At 44.1% G+C, this 22,892-nt stretch overlaps 1 protein-coding gene across 6 annotated transcripts in view; it reads right to left on the minus strand.

Annotated features, from left to right (window-relative positions):
- Positions 1-241: 241 nt before the first annotated feature.
- Positions 242-22,892, minus strand: part of LOC120906532 (protein amalgam) — a 58,538-nt gene continuing 35,887 nt past the window's right edge. For 3 of the 6 annotated variants that reach the window (XM_040318279.1, XM_040318280.1, XM_040318278.1), the window contains exons 3-11: positions 21,589-22,251; positions 19,907-19,963; positions 19,779-19,828; positions 16,740-17,199; positions 16,433-16,561; positions 10,232-10,351; positions 7,496-7,666; positions 1,749-1,819; positions 242-1,219 (exon numbers count right to left, since the gene is read on the minus strand). In XM_040318279.1, the coding sequence (XP_040174213.1) occupies positions 998-1,219; positions 1,749-1,819; positions 7,496-7,666; positions 10,232-10,351; positions 16,433-16,561; positions 16,740-17,199; positions 19,779-19,828; positions 19,907-19,963; positions 21,589-21,919 (1,611 nt within the window). In that variant the 5' untranslated portion in view covers positions 21,920-22,251 and the 3' untranslated portion in view covers positions 242-997. Of the gene's footprint in view, positions 1,220-1,748; positions 1,820-7,495; positions 7,667-10,231; positions 10,352-16,432; positions 16,562-16,739; positions 17,200-19,751; positions 19,829-19,906; positions 19,964-21,588; positions 22,252-22,892 lie in introns of all 6 variants that reach the window. The other 3 variants (XM_040318283.1, XM_040318282.1, XM_040318281.1) reach the window with 3 other exon arrangements.

Consider the following 22,892-nt stretch of genomic DNA (forward strand, 5'->3'; position numbering starts at 1 on the left):
ACACACACACACACACACACACACACACACACACACACACACACACACACACACACACACACACACACACACACACACACACACACACACACACACACACACACACACACACACACACACACACACACACACACACACACACACACACACACACACACACACACACACACACACACACACACACACACACACACACACACACACACACACACACACAAACACACACACAAACACACACACACACACACACACACACACACACACACACACACACACACGCGCACACACACACACACACACACACACAAACAAACACACACACATTCGGACAATACTTTGATGAGCACTGAATACTCTATAGCTTACAGTGGTAGTAGATGCTTTTCCCATTTTCCACGATCTTATTGGTAGTCCAATCGTTGAAGAATTGTCTTATATAGTACAAAGTTCCCTACTCACAGCTCAAAAAACCACGAACACGGTGAGAAAATGAAATAATTATTTTCATTACTTTATAGCATTTTTTTTTCTTCCAAAAAAGAAATCAACCCAAAACAAGCTTCTATGTTGTGTACGTATACATTCAAGTTGTATGATGGCATGAGGGTGGGCTTACAAAAAGAAAGAGCTATTAAAACTGAACTAGTTTGTGGCGCGCAGTAAAAGGACACGCAATGCAATGAGCGTCAGTTTGTAACGCACAGTGCATACCTTTAGACGCATGCGAGTGAAATCAATCTCAATCGTTATACCGCCATGTATGATTCGAGAGCCGGGCTTTAGAGTAATGTTTGTGTTCTAGTCGCGTGAAGCGTTTCGTGAACGATTTGCTCTCTTCGTCGTGCAGGAGCTGCCACTGTAACACTGCAACAAGGTGCACCGAAGCTTCGGTAACATGCAGCAAACTGCATCCATTCCTTCCGGTGCGTATCGAGGCGACGGTTGTTGCTGACGGTGAACCGTATGCGCTAGGTCGCTCGCCCCCCTGTTGTTCCGCTTAACAGCGTACCCGTGGCGTGTTACCGTGCGTGAGGGCTAGGGCCAGGGCGCCAACCACTAGCGGCCACAGGGTGACCGGGCCTACACGGACGGACGCATCGCTAGTGCTGGAGCTGATTAGGTCGTGTTCGCCCGCCTGCAAACCCTTATAAAGCCGGCCGTTTTTGTGGATTTTGTTGCTCTCGTCGGACTGGTCGATGTTGGGCGTTGAGTTGATTTCCTGCCGGGGTGTTTGCAAGGTAAAAAAGAAAGGAAGTCGAAAAATCCGAACGGTAAGCGCAGGAAGAAAGACACGATCCGGGAGCTAACCGAGCGACCGACACGGTGTCGACTTTGAGAAGGTTGTTATTTTTTTTTTTTTTGGCTTGAGAACTGTTTTCCTTCTTTTCCGATACGTTCTTGAATGTTCAATCCATTTTGGGGCGAAAGTGTAGCAAACTTCATTAGTATGGAGCACATCGGCTACGACTGCTAGTCGATTGGACTCAACGTGCCTGTCCCATTCCCTCGCCACCGTACCGTCTGGCGTCTTCCAGTGAGAAAAGGCACTAATTAAAGTTTGCTGTGGCGCAAGGGAAGGCATTTCGCAAGCCGCAAAAACCCAATCGGCTCATTATGATGGTTTTTGTTTGACCGGAAGGGTTTTGGTGCAGTGCATGCTAAAATTTGTCCACCAGGGAGGTAGGCGCGAGGGACGGAAAGCTGTAGGGAATGCAAAAACGAGAAGAAAAAAAGGACAAGCTACTTACGTCGTTGCCTGAGGTATCCTCGACGCTGTTGACGCGGTGTGCCGACTTGGTTTTCTTCTGCAGCTCCATCTCTGTTTCAGCCAGCAGCCAGCAGAAGATGTAACGAAGAGAATGAGAGTGGAAGCACATTTAATTAGGGATTTTGTAGTGCATGTTAAAAACAAGGCAAACAAATCGAAGATAATTCCGGCTGTACTGCTGCGGTGGATTGAGCAAGTGAGCGCTGGTAGAAAGGTTTTATTACCGAAGTGGTGTGAATTACATTGGGGTTTGAAGATTGCATATAACATTGCTGGGAGATTTTGAATTGGTAGATGCAAAATTTGGCAGAGCTTATGCGGGTAGGATTAAAATCCGACGGTCGTGCTGGAGCACGGAAATTGTATGCGAAGCGTGGGCATTAGTCCCCGGTACAACAATAGTGACTGTAAGCCGACATTACAGAACAATAATTTCTAATCCGGTCGTGCTTTCGTGGAGGTTTATCGTGGCAAAAATTCATCTGCTGCGAACGAGTTTACAAATGGTCACAAACAGTGTAAAGAAAGGAGCAAAACGAACCCAAAATCGCACTTTTAAATCGGGCAATGAATGTCCGAATGTTTGTCCGCTGAGTCACGGTATCGGTGCGCGATGCGATTATGTTTCCATGGTGCCTGCGCTCCATCTGCACGATAATACGTTTTATTCTGTGTTCATCGTTTTTTTTGCGTGCTATTTTTGTCGCTCCTACTCCCTGTCTATCGCTCTCTCTCTCCCTCTCTCTCTCTCGCTTTTTGTCAACAAAAGTTTACCTGTGCCCGCGCAGAATCGGCAAAGCAGCGGATAAAAAAGGACCCCGAGTGAATGTAAAAGTTATCAGCGGCCGGGCACATACGCGATACGTGCTACGAACGGCAGCAGTTCGGTAGTACACACTCTCGTACCATTTCGCGCACCTTAACATGCCCAAAACACCCAACCCATAACTGCCCCGGTAGAAACGCATTGTGTGGTTGCGATGAAAGCACAATGATTTTTAATATTTTAAGCGTTTACCATGACGCCGGTTAGTATGTGTGTGTGTGTGTGTGGGAATGCTGCTGTTCGCATACATGTGCCTTGCCGGTCGATCTTTGATAATAGCGTACGAAGATGATCAGCAAACGAGAGCACTTTTGCGCTTTGTGTGTCGCGGCTTAGTGCAGAAACCGAGCCAGGGGCACAATGCGGTGCGACACAAACACACACAAAAATACACGTACACACAAAACCAACCCCTCAGTGTATGGTGGCATAATGGTTTGAAAAGGAGAGAAAAATAAAAAGTGCTGTAATCGGTTAGAGTGTGCTGCCGAGGCCGTGGTTGGAGTGGCGAACAGCATGCTTTGTTGGGCAGCTTTTGCAGTTGAAACAAATATCGTTCGCCTAAAAGAATGCAATTTTTTGCACGCGAGTAAAATAATGATAGTTACGCCTAAAAGTATGCAACGTACTATAATTTTTTTTGGGCAGGTTTGGAAAGTTTGATTTCGCAAGAACAAGGCGCCTAAATGTATGCAATCCTTCCTAAAAAATAGTGTAGTAACTGCCTAAATGTATGCAATCATTGTACTTTTGTGTTGTTTGTCGGAGTTTTAACCAATCGTTAAACATCAATTATTATTTTTTCAACTGAATTGTCATGAAAAAATAATAACTACCTTGGTGCTTGATTATTTTGTGGAAACTACGTACATTTCTTCTCATTACTTAAGGCTAGCATGTTTAATTTGCAGCAAAAATACCACGTCATCGAAAGGATTTGCCCAGTAAGATGGGAGGATCATACATAAGCGTGATAGAAAGCGACAACTACCAACGCCGTCGTTAACGGTTGGTAACTTTCAATGGATAGTGGATTTTGCGTCTGCCATTCTGTTCCATCATGCGTTTGGTTTGTGTATGTGTTTTTTTTTCTTCCCTTTTGCTGTTGCTGTGCTTGTTTTGTTTTTCTTCTCGCACCGTAAAGTGGCGAACGTATTGTTAACACAAATTCCACTGCACACAGTTGCGAAGGACCAGGTTTCGGAAACAGGGAAATAGCAAAGGCGAACAAGAACCCCCGCGCGGTCCCCAAAATCCCACCTGCTACTTTTCCACCCCGCACATCCGCCCCAAAGACGCAGCTCACATCTCGCGCTCGCGCTGTCGGGAGTGAAGGGTGGTCAGCTGGTTTCATTTTTATGTATGCACGCGGCGGGTTAAGATGTACTGCCGAGTCGGGGTCGGGTTGCAAGGGCAAAACGGGAAGGTGGTGCTTTTTTTGTTGTTTCGTGCTGGCTGTCGTTGCAGGTGTTGGTGTTGGCGCGGTGTGTTTGTGTTGCGATTTGCTCAAGGATCACCGAGGGATTCGTCGTCATTCGAGCGCTCGCTCGAGCATGTGAGCAAAGTGCGGGCGGCGGGTTGGGACGCAGAGGGTCTGCCACCGCCTGTATCCTTCCCAAGCAGCATGAGTCTCCAAACGGAGGCGAATCATTTCTGAATTCCCGCCCGGATAATAGCCGGGTACGTTCCATTTTTCATCGAACCACATGTGCGGGCAGACAACCAACAACCCTGCCTTTACCCCTGGCACGCGCTGCTACGCTCCCCTCCCTCATTGTTGGGTGGTCTTGCATCGTGAAAAGAATGTACCGGTCCTTCGGTGTTCCGCTCCGAGGGAATGGGAAGGCTAGGTTTACACTTTTACCCAAAGCATGTCAGATCGCTTTTCTTTCGGATCTTTTTTTTTTTTATTGCTACCACTCCCTGCGGTGGCGGTGAACTTGTCCCAGCCCTCCGCACACCCCGATCAGGCATCACTGCTATCGTCATCCGATCATCATTATTATCATCTCCATCGTCATCGCTGGAGCTGTGAGTGGTAGAGTGGAGGTTTTCATTCTTTCTTTTTCCTGTCCAGTGTGCCCCCGATTGTGCTGCTTGTAATGTGCTCCGTTGTAGGAGTTTTGTGTATGTGTATGTGTGTTTGTGTGTGAGTGTGTTTGCTTTTCCATTCAGCGGGATTTTCTCCGTTGCAGAGAGATTTCTTCTTCGGCTTTCGGTTTTCGGGGGCAGGAAAGAATTGCTTTTACGTAGCCGTTTGCCCCCAGGAGAGCACTTTCGAGCCATTCGACTCTGCGGCCAAGTGTTGCGTTTTCTGCTCACGCCCAACTCCCCGGGGTCCCATTGTTGCGAGCGTGCAATTCGAAATCTCACACAAAGTGTTTGTGATGCGTGTTTGTGTATCGTTCTGTGGGAGGGTTTGCTTCGCTTTTTTTTTAAATGGAGTTTGGCGTAGAGATTTGGTGCCGATGATTAAGATTATCTTTTGCCGTTTACGTACTGTGGAGGATAAAAGGTCTAACACTGAGGACATTTTTTATCTTTAGGAAATGTGCGTTTGTTGATGATTTAAATGGTTAATATTTTTAGATTAGTTTGGTGACAAGTCTGGCATATTCACCGGGACTATATTATAAAGTGAATTAATAATCAATAATAATAATAATAGTAATAATATAAAAACACAATAAGCCACAAAGTAACACTCGTGTACTTTGATTACATGTTTGAGATGTAAAGGGTAATTTCATTTTTAATGTCTAAAGTATGAAAATAAATTCTGGCGTCTCTGATAAATGAGTATAATATTCGAAAGGCTTTTACTAGACAAGTCGGTAAATTTTGATGAGGAACTGTATAACAAAAAACATTGTATACCAAAACGATAATTTTAAGATAACATTATGGTTAATTACTTGCAAATCGCTTATAACCTGCAGTGCTGCTCTTAGCAAAATGGTAAGAGATGGCAATCATCATGGCCACACATTTTAAAACAATATGATAACATGTAACAAACGAAAACGGTGATATGTAACAAACGAAAATTGCTAGCACGGAACCAATGAAGTGCAAATAGCTTAAAATGTAGATATTTGAAATAAAAAAAATCCATCCGTGGTTTCAGTACGCTAATTCACTGTTTAAGAGCGAAAATATTGTTCATTATAGCCATGATTGGTGCTAAAACCACCATTGCTCAGTGGAAGCAGACCGGGATGAAAATCATTTTTCAACTTTTAGATTTCAATGCCGGGAGTATTTTTGCATTTTGGTAGATACTATTGAATTGAGAAAGGCAAAAAAATAGACTTCTAAACCCCGTGAAATGCAAGGAAAAACTTTTCAAAAATGTTTCAAATCCTTCATATTTAGGCAAATGAAAGGAGCATCTTTGAACTACAATATTTCAAAAAAAGAACTGTTTTGATTTTGAAATTTAAAAGTGTTTTTGGGAAGGTTATTAATTATTTGATTATTTAATAATTTGGAGAATGATGCCTTATTTTTCTAAAATTGTTAAGTTTTCACGAAAACTTCACGAAAATTTTTAAGAAACAGAAAAATTAAAATAAACAAAATATCTTCAACATGGTAAAAACCATAGAGTTTAGTATATTCGTGTTTTCCCTAAATGTTTTACTACACATTGTAGAATGACTTATTACAAAGCTTGTGTCCAAAAATCAAGATGAACTTTTCACAACTTTGCAAGCTAGATAATAAAGAACAAAAATAATTTAGATAGCAGGCATTTGAATAAAGAGTTTTTAGAACTACAATCATATTAATAGGATGGACAAAATGCTTTTGAGCAAGTTTGAGCAAACAAGAATAAGATTACATGAGCATGAAGTATAAATCACAGCTGAGATGTTTTATTTTGAAGCTTTTTCATAGACAATAATATACGCGTAGGTAATTTTTAAGATATGGTTTAAACGTAAGTAAGGCTCCACCTGTCATGAACTGTGAAATATTCGTGTTACTGCTTTAATTTCAATGACTTTTTTCGTTTTTACAGTAATATGACTATATGTTTTTGCGGTTTGACTTTGCTTATAATTTTGTTTGTATCCAACTTTAGAGACATATTAGTCTTTGCAAGGTCTGACAACCTGTAAATAACAATATAAATACACTCTTTTATGATTTAAAAAAAAAGATAATACTTTGTATTTCTGTCCTAATTTTCGTATACGGCAAACATATTGTACCAGCACAAGGAAACTGTTAGAAAAGCGTTAAACTATCGAAATGTAGCTAGCTATGTGAAATTTTAAGAATTTACAAAGCATAATAGAATGTAGAATCCTTGTTCAAAAGAAAATATTCAGATCTACTAACAACATATTTTTATCCCGGTGTTTGTATGGGCTGCTTCCACTGTGCATTGGTATACTTACCCAAATTGAGTTTGAATGTTTTATAGAAAAATTGACTTAATCTAATATATTTTTTTTAATTTACAAAAATTTTGTTATTCTTAAGGATATAACTCGTACATCCCTTTAAAGTGTGTCAAACGTTTTTACTTGCCTCAAAAATTAAGGTGATAAAGTAAATAATTTATTGCTGTGAATGTTTTTATTTTAATGTAGACTGTTTAAAGACGAAAGCTCCAAGAATAAAATTTGATATTTTTAATTGGAATGTTCTTACCACAACTAGTTTTAAACATAGATTCATTAGATAAAAGTAGCTTCAAAATGACCCTTAACAACGTTATTTTCCCTCTGAGTATTGAAATCCGTACAGTATCCCTTCAATTGCAAACAAAATGCTTAGATTGATGCCGTTCAGCATAAACATGCTGCCTATTTACATATGTTTTTGCATCTAATAAGTTCGTCTAAGTGATTCAGAAAAAATAACAGAATTTCTACACGCAGCCAACTTACCGTACAGCCGTATCGTGCCCTCCGCGTCGCCGATACTGTTCTTCGAGATGCACTTGTAGCCGCCCATGTCCGATTTGTGCAGCTTGCGAATGACCAGCGTCATCTGGACCGCGTACATCGAGCTTTCGTTCTCGTTCATCAGATAACGCTCGTTTGAGATGATCATTTCGCCTGCAAGAATAGCGCGAGAGATAGCGTGAGGGAGTGAGAGATATAGATAGATAGATAGAGAGAAAGAGAGAGAGAAAGAGAGAGAGAGAGAGAGAGAGAGAGAGAGAGAGAAAGGCCGGAATGAGAACAAATCAATGTAACTTCCCATTTCACGGCTAAGCATCTGGTTTAGGCTGATGCAGAGGTAGAGAAGCATTCGAAAACCGATCAAACAGTGACGCTGGCCAGCCATTTGGCAAATTCGCCATCGAGCAGCCATCGTTAAGACACACTCGACACTCGATAAACATCAGCTGCAGTGGGCAATCGAACGCAAAGCGTGCCCCGGCGGTTGTGCGTTGGTGGACACTTTAAAACGAGCAAACAACGCCACCGAGCACACAAAAAGGTTTGGATTTGTGTGTAAATATGTTTTAGTGGGTGGGCGGGTTGGTGCGCGAGTGCCATAATGACTCCCGCTTCGTTCTTCCCCCCCCCCCTTGCCCTTTCGCCCGCACACCTTTCCTTAGCTCCCGCTGCCGGTTGGGCAGTGCCGAGAAGCGGCGACGCGAGCATGCAATATTTATTTCATTAAACAAAATAAATAATCATCCCTGCTGTGTGCCGCTCGCACCGCTGCTGGGGGTGCGCTGTCAGCCACGCTTTCGGCCGGTAGCGCCACCTGGCGAGGAACCCGCGATAGTGGTTGAGCTTCAGCTGCACCTGCTGCGTGCGTGCTTGTTTCGTTGGTTTTCCCTGAGCGAATGTGGAGGGGAAATACGCTACCCACAGCGCGGGCATTCACTCTCTCACCCTCCTTCTCCTCTTCGTTCTGCACTCCTAGCGTCTGGCTGGCAACAAATTTGTGAATTTCTCGCGCATTGCAACAAAACAGCAGGCGGCGCCGACCACCGGCACGTGCGTGTATTTTATGATTAACAAGTAATTTAACTTATTTACATTCATAACATTGAATAAATAATTACAATTTGAACAATGATAATGCAAAATACATGCATTGCTTTTGCTGCCGCCATGTCCGTGCTGGAGCGGCCCGTACAGTTTGCGTGCATAGTGCTGGCCGAGTCTCTTGCGGGATCGTCACGTTCGCGCTGCTTTCTGCACGCACCACACACAGCACGCCATCCCACTTAAACATGTGTGTGTGTCTGTGTGTGAGTGTAGAATAAAGAGGAAGAGGTACACACATCATAAAAAAAACCAACCCCAGGCGTTCTAGGTCCACCACGATGCGTTTTTTTTGCTCGTCTCCTCCCGTCACGCGCCTCGACTGTAATGCGTCGGCCTACTAAACGGTATCGTTTATGCGATGCAGCACACAATCATTGCAATGAATGCTTCGGTTTGGTGGAGGGACAAAAAGAGGGCGGTGGGTGAGAATTTAATGGGATGAGGGTAAAAACGGCAGCAGGGTAGGAGATGATAGCCAAAATTGCGTTTTAAATGACCATCCACCGCGATGACGCGATAGCAAAAGGCGCAAACCGGTAGCCACCGCACTATGTGTCTATATGTGTAACTGTCGAACTGGTGAAGGGGAGCAAGGAGATGTAGCAGCAGTTTGTGTGTCCACCATTGTGCGTGAAATGCGCAACAGCAAAAGGCAAAGGAAAGGAGGGGGGGGGCAAAAATGGGTTTCAAAATTTGGTCCTCCTGCTCGGTTGGTCGGAATATTAGTGGAGCTGGGAGCGTGCTGCGGAGTGCCTACTTTTTGCTCACTACCGGGACTTGCAGTCCAAACTCTTTTCCATACCTTCCGCGAACCTCTAAATGCGACCTGAGCTTTCAAGTAATCAACAGCTGGCCACGAGATAAACGAATTCGAAAATATTCGCTTCTATTGCCGTTGGGCGGTGCGCGCAGCTTGCGGGAAGCTCTCCTTCGTGTGAAACGCCTTTGCACGTGTGTGTGAGTGTGTTGATGCAGGTTAAACAAAGGAGGAAGAAGGGAGGGAAGCCAAACGGCCAGTGCCACCGTGTGCGTGTGTGTGGCTGTGCGAAAATTAATTTTCAATAAATTAAACGCAACCCATCGCACAAGCACGTCAGCACAACATTGCCCGGCATTGGGCGTTAGGGTAATATTTTTGCTGCAGCAAAAACAAGGGGAATAAAAAATGCTACCCATTCCCAGCGCAACTCAAAATTGCATTTATTGTACGCAAAAAATGACCGTGTGTGTGTGTGTGTGTGTGTGTGAGCATCAGAAGGGAAAAGGGAAACGCTTTTTCCCGCCCCGGTTAGCAGTGGCGTTTGTTTGCAACCAGTTTTGGGCAGCTACAGCTCTCTGCTGCCCTCCCGCTGGGATTGTTGGATGGCATGGAAGTGGATTTTTGTGTGTTTGTTTGTTCAGGTGGCTCCCTCAAGCCCCACCCCATGCATTAGTGAAGATTAATTACAGCCGCGCGTAATAGTGGAGGCGCCTAGTCGCTCGTTTCCGCAATGGTTCACCCTGCTGAGCCGTGACCGTACCTTGGTCCGGCCCGATCAAGATTTGCCATGGTTTGTTTGATGGAGGATTTTTGTTCTCTTGGTTTCCACTGGTTGCTTGAAGCTGCGGACTTACCATTCTCACGCTGCCAGTAGTTGATGGCTTTCGGGGATGCCTCCACGTTGCAGATGAGCGTTACGTCCGTGCCGAGCGGCGCACCGACGAGCTGGTTTGGCACCTGGATTAGCGGATGAACTGTTGCAGTGAAAGAAAGAAAAGGCCATGTGTGAGTTTTTTTTTAAATTTTGGGCTACGATTCATTGCTACCATTGTGCATGCCATTTTTTGGTTATAATTAATGTGGTTGATCAATTGGACGATCAATTTGATACAGCATGCCCGACATGGGTTCAAGCCTCATATGGACCGTGTCTCCGTAGCAAGAATATCTCTCCAGCTGTGTGGTACTGAATAAGTCACGAAAGCCGGGTATGTCCATGTAGAAGAAGAATCGATTGGACACTAAATAAATTATTGAAAAGAGTTCGTGCGTAAAATTTGCTTTTCGTGCTTTGTGCTTCAAATTTCTTTGTTGTGTGTTTATTGAAAGTTTATTATTATAGTAAAAGCTTAAGTTACTCTACAGTATTTGTCTAATCGCAAACATCTGATTCAAAAATAGTCAAGTTTGAAAAAACTACGTTTCTTTGAATACGAGTAAGGCGTCATCCATCAATTATGTAACGCTAAAATGGCAAATTTCCGACCCCTCTTTCCCCAGGTGTAGCAAATTTATACGTTGCAAGAATTTGTTCTTGCATCCCAACCCGCCAAACCTCTTCCGATAGCTTATGTTATTGAACAAAATCGACAAACGGGACAAAAACCCACGTTTTTGTTTTTTTTTTTCAATGGCACTAATCTCCTGTTGGACAGTTCTTTTTCTGTTGGATGTAATTGCTATCTATGACATGGTTACGATGGAACGGTATCAAAAAAAAAATTGAAGTGAAAGTGAACATGTAAATAAGCAAGGAGGCACGACGTTTAAATGACCTCAGTGGCAAATTTCTTTAACTTAAATCTAACGGAAAGCGCTTTAGCACTTGTATGATCATTCGTCGATAGTGTAAGCACATATGTTTAAATCATATGTTGAAAGATATCATTACGTTGTTATGCTTATGAAAAGGTGCTTAAGACAATAGCAATACGGCTTAGTCGTTATAAAGGACAGTATGAACGTACGTGTGGTATGTTATTTATCTTTAGAATCAGTTAATATTATTGAACCATTAAATAATTGTGTGTGCTTCTTTGCGATATCGAGCAGTTTTTAACTGTTTTGACAGGAATGGACAACAAATGAAGACGGTTAATCCAAAATGAACATTAAACGAATGTTAAAATGTGTACATTTATTCGCGATACCGAATTATATCTGATTGTACGATATCGTCAATGGGAAAATGAAGTTGTAGAATCATGTAGTGGTACAGTAAGATTTTTAGACTTTGAACAACATTATATTATTTCTGCATGTGGCGTACTGCTCGATTGTTCAGTACTGAACCAACCAGCATATACACATAAACATACACACAGCATGATTCGAGCATACTTAATAAATAGAACTCTCTCATAGGCTAAGTATCGACCGAGTAAGTTGTTATTTCCATGCGATCCGCAAGTAGTACTAAAATGCCCTTAAAGCATTTACACATTTAAAAATTGTCGCATATAGCCATCAAACTCAAAAAGATTCTTATAATCGGATCCCTATCGCCGTTTGCAATGTTCTTCCAACCATCTTCCTGGACCTTCATAAATATGTCCACCTTGCTAGATTTGTTTTTTTTTGTCCTTTGAACTGCCATCTGTTTGTTTGAAACGAATGGGGTTTGAATAGAATTGCATTGAGATTACACCTGATTCCAGTGTTATAGTTGAATCGCGTAGATTGTTAAATCAAGAAGAAAAATAATCGATCAGTGATGGATTTTCCGGAAGCAGAGAAACGTATAGTCGCGCCTGGTCCACCCAAGACGCAGACTACAGCAGTGTCTCAGCTTCCAGAAAGTGCTATTATGTAGTAGTGAAGTTTTGTGATTATAGAAACATTTATTTGATTTGATTTGTTTGATTGTAACAATTACTATTAAATATTATGAACAAATCTTTACATCTTTTCATTTTCAAAATAGAAAGGCAAGGATGCATTTCTCGCAAACAATCCGGTACACTGCCGTAAGGATTGTAGTCTTAAAACAGAGCTCGTTTAGCCCAAAAAAAAATCGTGCCAATATTCGGTTTGCTCTTTCCCTTTCCAAATAAAGCAATTATAAAATCTTGGCACAACAATGGAACGGTCTCGATTTAAGCTTGCTTTCGCATAATTACAACCTCAAATCTTGACTGTGTAGCACCGGCAACGCCCCGTTTTACACCCCGCGCACGTTTCGCACAGGCTTTGTCATATTTCATATCGAGCTACGAGCGCACGCCACGTGCAACCATTGCCAGCGGTTGCGGAAAACCCCACCCAAACAGACGACGTGGAAGGAGGATGCTTCCCCCTGCCGGGGTAAGAAATCATAAACGCCAACCGGCACATGCTTCCCGTGCTGTGGGACGTGTTTAATTTACACCTGTTTTCGGAGTGTTTTATGTGCAACATTGACACACTTTACGGCCAAGTGCTTCGCCTGCACTACACCCTCTCACGCTCACTGTGTCACGCTGTGGGAACACCGATTAGTAGTCAGCGGGGATGGAGAAGGTGTGGGGGGCAGCGAGGAAAAGGTATTAAAATTAATAATAATTATCAAACAATATTCCACGGCACACAAACACTTGCCACATCAAACAAAAACGCAAACTCCCTGCCGCCCGCCCCGGCCGCGCCAAAACCGCCGGGACGGTGTTCATGGGAAAAGTTTTTCACCCCTTTCAAAGGGTGCTGGTGGGCGGGTGGGGTACTGTGCTGCCCGCTGGGTGTAAAGGGAGATAGAAATGTCTTTCGCAAACCCTTTCGGCCGCCTTTCAACGTGTGACAGTGAACGGGTTTGAGCGATTAGCTTAAACGCTTCCCCGGGCTCAGGGGCGGAAGGTACCATGAAGGAAGGCCGGTGAAAGTGACAAGGAGTAGCGCTCAGTTACAGCGTGTTAATTTAGCGCTAGGCCCTCTTTATCTCCCTCTCTCTCTCTCTCGTACCTGGAGGATACACTGAGCGGCTTATGAGCGAGGCGAGTGAGCTCACTTCGGCACTTCCAACGAACGAACGGAAACTGCAAGAGAGTTCCCTCTTTGGACGTGCATTTAAAGTATGGATAATGCCGCAGTTCGGCTACGATTGAATGCCAGTTACTGGTGCGGCGCACTGTCCAAATACGCTTCCGATTTCTGGGACTGGAGATGAAAATGGAGATGAACCTCGCTCAACGCTCGCACGACTTGTGGCCTAAAGTGCGCATACAGTGCGTTTCATGGCTGGCGAAAGGGGAGCGAGGGAGTCCAATAAATGTAACGGCCGTGCAAAGGGTTTCAACGCACTGGCGGAGTCGAGGGGGGGTTTAAAATGTGTCCCTTCATTTTACGACATTAGCACCAGCAGCTTCCGAGCTTCCTCCCAATTGCCCTGCTCCTTGGCAGCGTTTTACGTTTCGTACGGTTGGGCGGTGGACGGGGCATGGCAGCAGTGGGGGTAAAACTTGGAAGCTGACGGCAACGATAAGCAACGTCCCCGGGTAGGCACGCTGCCGTACCGTTGTTGTCTTTCGCTCCGGCAGGCACCAGCAAAACGCATAATGAACCATAAACTTCCATACACTGGGTCTAGCCAGTAAGGCATCGGTGTCTAATTTTCGGCCGCCGGTTTTGGCTCCGCAACACACACACACACACACACACACACACACACACACACACACACACACACACACACACACACACACACACACACACACACATACACACACACAAAAACCCCATCCTGGCGGGCTGAGATTGTTGATAGTAGTGTAGTGAGTGCGGGAGAGAATGGAAGGTAACGGGTAGGGTTACGGTATTTTTAATAACATGACTAACATTTGTATGGTAATTGTCACCGCTCCTGCTTGTTCGGGGCCTTTCAGTTTCCACCTTGGTACAAAACCTCAGCCCTCGGGTCGTTGGTCTTTCGCAAAAAGCCGATAGTGACGATGATGAGAAGCCGCCCAAGGACGTCCCGAAGCTTCTCTTTTGCAGGAAAAAAAAGCCAAAAAACAAAACGAATGTGTGTGTATGTGGTTGTGAAAAGGTACCAGGGCGAAGGTTCGCAATGGAGTACGAAAATGAAGAGACAGTACGGCGCTGGATGCAGATCAAGCGTCTGGGTAGCACCGGACAAGGTACGCGCCGACGTAGCGCCCTAGCCAGTACCGGCCAGAGCATCAAATGTAAGAATTGAATTAAATTGAAATTTCGCCCATGACTCTCCGGCAGCAGCAACACTCTGCATCCCTTCTACCGGTACCGGATGTGATGACAAAACCATGACATCAGTATGCGTTCCGGAAGGGCACCGGTTCGTACCGTGGGTCGCATCGGCCCTAACCCGAGGACTCTCGGCTGACAAGGCGGGGTTGTGCAAAATCGGTACGAGCGGACCGTAAAGGCAAACGACCCGAACGGCATCGTCATCGTGTTGGCTCTCAGGGGGTGGGCCACGGCCCCAGGAAAACCCAGATGATACGGCTCGGTCTCGGGGGGATTTTAATGGTCGCTGAATGAAACTGATAGCTCGGACGAGACCGGAATGTGTGATTCGACTCCCGGCGGTTTGCATCTTGCTCCGTGCCCGTGGGCTGGCCGGCAGTAGTTCATCTTTGCCCGCTTCACCTTTGCATTGCTAGGCTCGCTTGCACCGGACAGCACCGCACGGTGGTTGGCGCAGGTGATCAAAATTTCGCGCAACCTACTGGGCGTGTTGAGTTTGGTTTTCTCTTGCGTTGCCAATCGGTGAGCAAATCGTGCCTTTTGCGAACTATTTTGCAGTAAATTGGGCATCATGCTGGTTTGCATGTTAAAGGCAGGTTTGGTTTATTAAATGTAAATTTGGCTTTTTACAGTTATGTTCCTACTCTGTCAATTAACGTTACAATTCTGTAAGTAGCGCTTTGGCATAGAGTTTAATTTCGGTAGCTAATCTGCTAATCTGGCAACATTTTAAGAAATAAAGTAAAAAAAGAACATAAACATGTACACATTTTTACTTCATACGATAGTTCACAGATAGGCTACAAACAGTTACACAGTATATTTTACAGTGTTTTGCGAAGCTCAATTTCCAATGTCTACAACATTTTCATTTCTTGCGAGATGTTTTTCAACAGCTGTCAAATGTTGTATTTGAAACACAATAATGTTGCAGTCCTCACACATGATTTTCAACACGTCTCAAGCTGGATTAAGTTTAACAGTTTCTTTGTGATGTGTGGAATATCATGTGTAAAAACTGAAATTTTATTAAGAAACCATCTGACAGCTGTTGAAAAACATCTTGGAGGCGGTAAATACAGGGTTTCCCAAAGTCAGTTTCGAATGTAAACACTGTTATTGACCGCGTGCAAAATGCTGATTTTTAACATGATTTAAGCTGAATTGAGTTTGTCACTTCTTTGTTACGTGTTGAAAATCAAATGTAAAAAGCGAAATTTTATTATGAAGCAAATACACCATTTGACAGCTGTTGAACAGCATCTTGAAGGCGGTGAAAAAATATGTACTCATTTGAAAGTGACTTGGAAAACCCTGTAGTTATTGCCTCCGAGATGTTTTTCAACAGCTGTTAAATAGTGTATTTGCATCATAGTAAAATTTAATTTCCTTCACATGATTTTCAACACATCGCAAAGAACTTTTAAACTCAATCAAGCTTGAGACGTGTTGAAAATCATGTGGCAGAACTGAAACATTATTATGATGAAATTGCAACATTTGGCAACTTTTGAAATACATATCGCAGGCAAAGAAAAATGTCGTAAGCATTGGGAATTGGTTCGGAAAACCCTGAAAGCAGCTATCAAGGTTCAAACATTACGCTCAATGTTATGAACAAGCTCTTTAACAGTTTACTATCGTTCTAGGATCAATTAATATTTCTTTGAAAGATTCAAAAATTCAAAACTCTAAAATACTGCTTTTTCATGCCAGAGCGAATGGAACTGCCCACTGTGCCTGTGCACGGTCCCATTCACACCGAGCACGGGTGAATCGATTCGGGGGCAGGGTCTTGGCTACGGATTCTGTTTCACTCTCTGGTACCGTCGGTGGTTTCGGTGGTTTCGGCTACTTACAGTGTACTTGCAGCTTGAGCCGTTTGCTCACGGACGGTGGTACGCCGTTCGAGGCGATGCACATGTACGCTCCCATTTCGGAACGTGTCACCTTCGTCAGCGACAACATCTCACCTTCGACTATCGTTGCTGTGTATAAATAGAGTGAGATGGAACGAGCGTTAGGATGACTTTACCGCTGAAGAGGCTTTGCTGGTGTATTTTTTGTTGTTGTTGGTTGTTGCTGTTTTGTTTCGCTCAGCTACTCAGCTTGAACAAATTGGCACTGCTTTACGGCAGCTTACCGATAGCTCGCTCCCCTACGTACCTTTCATCTTGCCGTGCGTGCCATTGCGGGCGATGATTTCACGCCCGTCCTCCCTTCGCCACACGATCTTTGGCTTCGGGTAGCCGCGCGCCTTGCAGATGAGCTTGGCCGAGCCACCCTCGGGCACCATCATGTCGCCGGACGTTTCCTCGTAGATGATGTCCGGCGGTATCACCACCTCGAGAAAAGCGGTCTGCCACAGCAGCGAGGGAAAGAAAGGGAGAGACAGCGATACTGTAGTGCGATGCAGCCGGGCTGCTGATCGATCCGTTACCTGCATCTTCATCGGATCCGTGTTGACCTGACACATGTAGACGCCCCGGTCCTCCATCTTGACGTTCCGGATCACGAGCGTCCAGGTGTTGTAGTCGTTGTGCGTCACCGACAACCGGCCATTGTTCGTGATGACGTGCTCGTGTATCGCCAGGATTGCTTTTGCGTCCGCCTTAATCCAGGCCACCTGCAGGACATTGGCATGGTTGTCCCAGGAGGGGAGGATATACGGCATGACAGCAGCAGCAGCAGCAGCGAGCACCAAACAGAAAACAAACCCCGGCTAATATTAATGAACGGTGCCATCGAAGCGTATGATATCGGTTAACATAAACATAAAGTACAAACACACGCACACATACACTCTTTTCATGTACACTAATCCATACACACACACACACACACACACACACACACGCACACACTCATACACGCTTTAAAACGCACTCATACAAGTAATAGTGCAATCGTACAGCGAGCAGCGAGCTTCCACATGCAGCCAGCAGTGACCCATGTGTTCCTTTTATCCGTTTTTTTTGCGCATTTGTGTGAGTTTGTCGTCTCACTTTTACTGCAGTAAGTCGTTCTTCACAGCAGCATACGGTCTGGGCTCCGGGTCAATGGGTCACTGTCTGCCTGCATGCACATTCCTGGTGATCAACCTGGGTTTGATTAGTCGACATTGGGTGAGGAGTGATAGTGCAAAACGACACACACACACACACATACGGTAGGAAAAGCGAACGGGTCATGCGTTTGGAATACACGGACATGCATACAGGCTACGGGGATGCAAACGAGCGCTTATAGGTAAGGTGGTCAGTTCAAATGCTTAACGAATGTAATAAGAGTAGTTGGCGTATGGAATAGTTCACATTGTGAAAACACAAAAGTAGATACTAATAAGGTGAGCAGTGCCTAAAAGGTATGCAGTTTGATATTATCGTGCTTTAGAAAAGATTAGTTTACTTTTTTTATTTTGAATGAAATGCCGAAAATAATTTATAATATTGCATCATATTGCATACCCTCAAGAGTTGTCACATCGAAAATTTGTTTTTAGCATGAAAACGCCTTGAATTATGCAATGAACCTTGCAAAGTTGCTGTTTTAAGTCTAGTTTAGTATATTCAAATTGATTTTATCTCTTAGAAACTCATCCTATCAACAAATCAAGTGTAAAACTAAATGGTAAAAAGCTTTTCAGTTGTTGGACTAGGTTGAAAAATAACTACAGCATGCATGCATATGCTTTTTTTTTTTGGTGCAGAATAACACTGTAACACATTAACTAGAAAGCGACTGCTAGGCGTATCGAATCCCTAACGTCCCCGCAAACCGCCAAACTTGTGTGCCGCGCGTGGACACGGTTTCAGGCTTGCGGGGACGTAATGCTGGCCAAGGAGAACAAAAAAAAAGTACGCCATGAAATATAGCATTGAATCCTTCCGATTTGTGTGGACGCGCATTAACATGGTGCACGACGGTGGTGCAAGACGGTGCAAGAAACTGAAAATCCCAAAAGAAACACAAGGGGGTAAGGGTTGGTGCAGGGCAACTAGTGCGTGTGCTGGCATTTGGCCGGTGATGGTGCTGGTGCTGCAAAAATGGTAAAGTTCGGTGCAAATACTACCATTACTTGGTGCAGGCGGTGCTTGGTGCTTGGTTGGGTGTGTGTGAGAGAGAGAGTTTTTGGAAGGATCTTGCTTTTGGGGGTCGCTTTTTTGCGTAATTGATCGGTTTTGGACAACGGTTGGAATTGGAGGATGGTGGTACATATTGGTGCAGCTTTGCAGGTGTTGAGCTGAAAAAACAAAGGGATAGTACTCGGGACGGGGAATAACGGACAGGACATGTGAAGATGCTGGCTGTCCGTAGTCTCAGACAACGAGGCAACAACAGCGTATCGGAAATTAAGTTGGAGGGGATGTGCAGAGGTTTTTTTTTTATTGGGGGGAGCGTGATTGGTGCATAACACGGTGCTTACACTACTGGTGCAGTTTGCAGTTGTGGTGGTGGTGGTGGTGGTGGGAAGAATACGCTTTGGTCTGTTTCGTGGTGCGCTGCTACGCCACTAAAATGCGGTGCACTGGGAAATGTTAGATATCAACGTTTCAACTCGCTCGTGGTGTAAAACAAAACAAAAGAAGAAAGAAGTATAACTCGCAAACGAATGAATGTGCTTCGATCGGATGGGTTTGGAGTGAGGAGGAAGGAACGGGAGTGTGCCTTTGTGTGCTATGCTTGGTGGAGGTTGTTCGCGCTCGTTCCGTTTTCTGCACGTGACTGATGTGAGCTTTCAATGATTTGAGCTTTCTTTTCGCGTTTTGGGCAAACTTTTTTTTTTTTGTCTTTTTTAGTTTTCTCGTTCAGCTGGCATATACTCGAACGTGTGGCCAATGTAGAATAGCCTCCCCCAGTTCCGACGAGCTGAGTATCGTCGTTACGTGTCGCTGGGTTTTCGTAGTGCAGGCTGTTCCGCCAACCAACCTCACGCCAACAAACGAACAAGACACCGTCGGTTGGAACGGCAAGGATGTCTTTTACTTTTACGGATCCATGGCAAATAATCATCGTTTGACGTATAGGTTGGCAGGGACTGTTGGAGTCGTTACATTTGGAGTAGGAAAGGGGAGAAGGTATGTGCGCTTTCAGCGGTTGTGAAAAGAAACAGAAAGTAGTGCCACAGAAATCAGGGAAGAATCGATACCATATTTCACGTCGGAATCGGATACATACCCGGGCCGGAGTTGCTTCCCCACTCACCCGATAACCACCGAGATTGTTCACGACGCAGGTGAACGTGGCGTCGCGACCTATTGAAAACGGGAGAAACGGGAGCACTTGGTAAAACTCGTAGTTTCCGGGAAATGTTATCGGCCGACGAAACTTACCTTTTGCAACGGTTACATTCTCCAACGGATATACAAAGTCCGGCTCAAATGCTGACACTGGGTGAACAATTGCAGGAAATAAAAACGAAAGTAGAAGCGTTTTAATAAGCGTATTGTTAGTGTTTCAAAGCGCTCATCATATCATTTGAGGGCGTTTTGCAATTCGCAAAACCAGAGAGACGGTTGCTTAGTACTCAAGAACTTGCTTAAAAAATTCTGATCGGACCTTAATTTATGAAATAAGGCACGTAGCGCCTAGATTTATGCATCTTGTATGCAACATTTTCCTTCATTTCTGTAACTAAAAGGCTTCGCTTGAAAACAGTATAATTTACTCAGCATTATTTTTTACGCTAACCGTGATTATGATATATACATAAGTTTAATGCACAATACATAGATCAACTGAAACTAATAAATCATAATGTTATTTTGATGAAAGGTGCAAACTTTAATTCTTCCATTGCTTTAGAAGAATATAAGAGGAAAACTTATGAAACTAATTATATAAGTAAACGTATTCATAGCATCCCAAAATGTGCGACTAAATCGTAACACTTGCTCTTATTAGATGCACAACTATTCCAGGTAGGATGGTTATGAAAGTAAGTGGTACAAATCAATTTTGAATAAAAGTTCCATGAAAAGGTAATTTCTGTTTAAAGTAATTATTTTCTAAGCTTAACAGGGTTTCCATGATTTTTTTGCTGTTTATAAAAAAAAAATTGGTTGCCTCCGATATTTTGTTGGTGTGGAGTCCAATTGGACGATACCAATAAATTGTGCGAACAATCCAAAAAATCTATGGGGTACGGATTAATAAAATCGAGCTAAATTGAATAAATCGTGAGATGAGCTCAAAAAATCATGGTAAACAATTAATAAATTGTGAGAAACCCTAGGAAAATTTTGAACCAATAATGTTCTTTGAATTTTAGAATAAAAATTTAGTTTTGATTTAATGATCAAAATACACATGGCATAGTGGTTATACAAACGAAGGTTAAAAAAGTTGTGACTTTGTATTCAAGGACGATATCAGCATGCTTTAGTTTTAGCGCCTGAATTTATGTTATTTTTTACAAAGTTTGGAAAAAATAGTGTCTCTGTATTTGCAAGCGTTTGAAAAACATTGTACTTGAAACTTAAAAAGAAGTTAGTCAGTGTTCAAAGAAGGTATCCATATCCTTAACTATAAAATATGTATGAGAAACTCGAGAAAGAGAGTAACTATCCGAGGATATTCTTAAAAATAACAAGTGCGCCTAAATGCATGCAATTTGTTTGTAATGGTATTGAAAATGTAAAGAGTGTTTTGAGAAAAAAAACCATTGAAAATCCGAATTTGGTTTGCACTTTCTAAATTATTGACATCAAGATCTTTGCAAACACTTAACATATTAGAGTCGAATGCTGTTACTTTTCAAATTATTAAGAGGAGAATGCCAGAAACAACTCTGATGATATCGGCCAAGCTAATATTGTTACAAAGAACACTCTTTGCTGTGTTGAGTGCTCTTCGTTTTCTCAGTTTGCCAAATCATAAACTCCTAGTACGGCAGTTGAGAAAGGGTAAATACTTCGAAGAGCAACGTTGCCGAATCTATACCCATTCATATTACCCCGAAACAGTTTATGAGCAGTAAAGGGACACTACCACCCAGCCTTGGGGCGCTGCTTACCGTTCGCTAGAATTACCGCTAACGCTATGTACAGAATAGCTACAGGTCGAAGGTATTGGTAACGATAAAATTTATAATTAAAACTAGTATGGCTACAGCTGTCCGTTGGCGGCAATTCCAAGATGGACGGCACCACTGTTCCCTCCATCCTCGCCGTCGTCGTTGTCGCCGCTGTCTTCGTCCGCTTCATCGCGGACTCTCTCCGCTTGTGGGTGGTTCGGTGTCGGGTGCGCTTGCTACTGTCGCGGGCCAGCTGGTGGTGGTTTGGTGCTTTCTGCGTGCAGCACCACCACCGGCTAGCGGAGCGTGAGCCCTCGCCTGTGATCGTCATCTTGCGCCGGGCGGCAACGGTTGCATCTTTGCCCCGCTGCACTGCCCCGGCCGGAGGATTGTGGGCCAGCGTTGCGTCCGTGCTGTGCGTCCGTGCCAGGAGCTTACACGGCGATGGACCTCGGCGGGTACCCGTGGGTTTGTGTGGGTGTGCGTTGGTCGGCTTTGCTCGTTGCTACCGATACGGCTCGTGTATCGGCCGATACCGGCGCGAGACTTACTGAAGGGCACGTTTGACTGACCGGGTTCTAGGACTGTACCGGCCTGCGCTGGTACCAGACCGAAGGACCGGACCCACTAAAGACCATCTCAAGCGTGGCAAAGGCTGCAGGGCTAGAAGGAAGAAAGACAGAAGAGAGAGAAAGAAACAGAGGGAACGATAGTGAGTTGAAGTTATGAAAAAATGCGAATTTTGAGAAGAAAACCGAGCAACTCATCGTAATTGACCAAACGACGGACAGAAACCTTCCAACAGTGAGCCGCCGCAAACGTGTTAACTCATCATCTCCGGTAAAGTGCCCAGCATCTTCACAAACTCGGCAACACATGGTCCGGTTTCATTATCACCTCTGGGCGGACCGCACACTACAGCTGCTGCAGACCATCACGAAATTGGAAGATAACACCTCCTCATCGATTTGGTGAGCAAAAAAGGAAAAATGAAGAGATCGGCGAACATTTGCCACCAGACCCTGCGGGTGCTGCACGTCTTTGCGAGAATTCAGGAATGTGTGTGTAAATAAATAAAAGTCATTGTGCCCTTGATGGCCACAAGCTTCGTCGAGAATCGTCGTACAAGAGTGCAGAAGAAAAAGAACGATACCCTTCTTCCCTGAAATCAAATCCCGAAAATTTATCAAAAAACTTTCTCATACTTGCGCACGAACGAAGGCGAAGGCGTTCGTTCTGCCGAGCAAGGGCAAAAGTGTTTCAGAAATTGTAATGTAATATGCAACATGTTGTCCCCGGAATCG

The sequence above is a fragment of the Anopheles arabiensis genome, chromosome X (genome assembly GCF_016920715.1).
Source record: "Anopheles arabiensis isolate DONGOLA chromosome X, AaraD3, whole genome shotgun sequence".
Lineage (NCBI taxonomy): Eukaryota > Metazoa > Arthropoda > Insecta > Diptera > Culicidae > Anopheles > Anopheles arabiensis.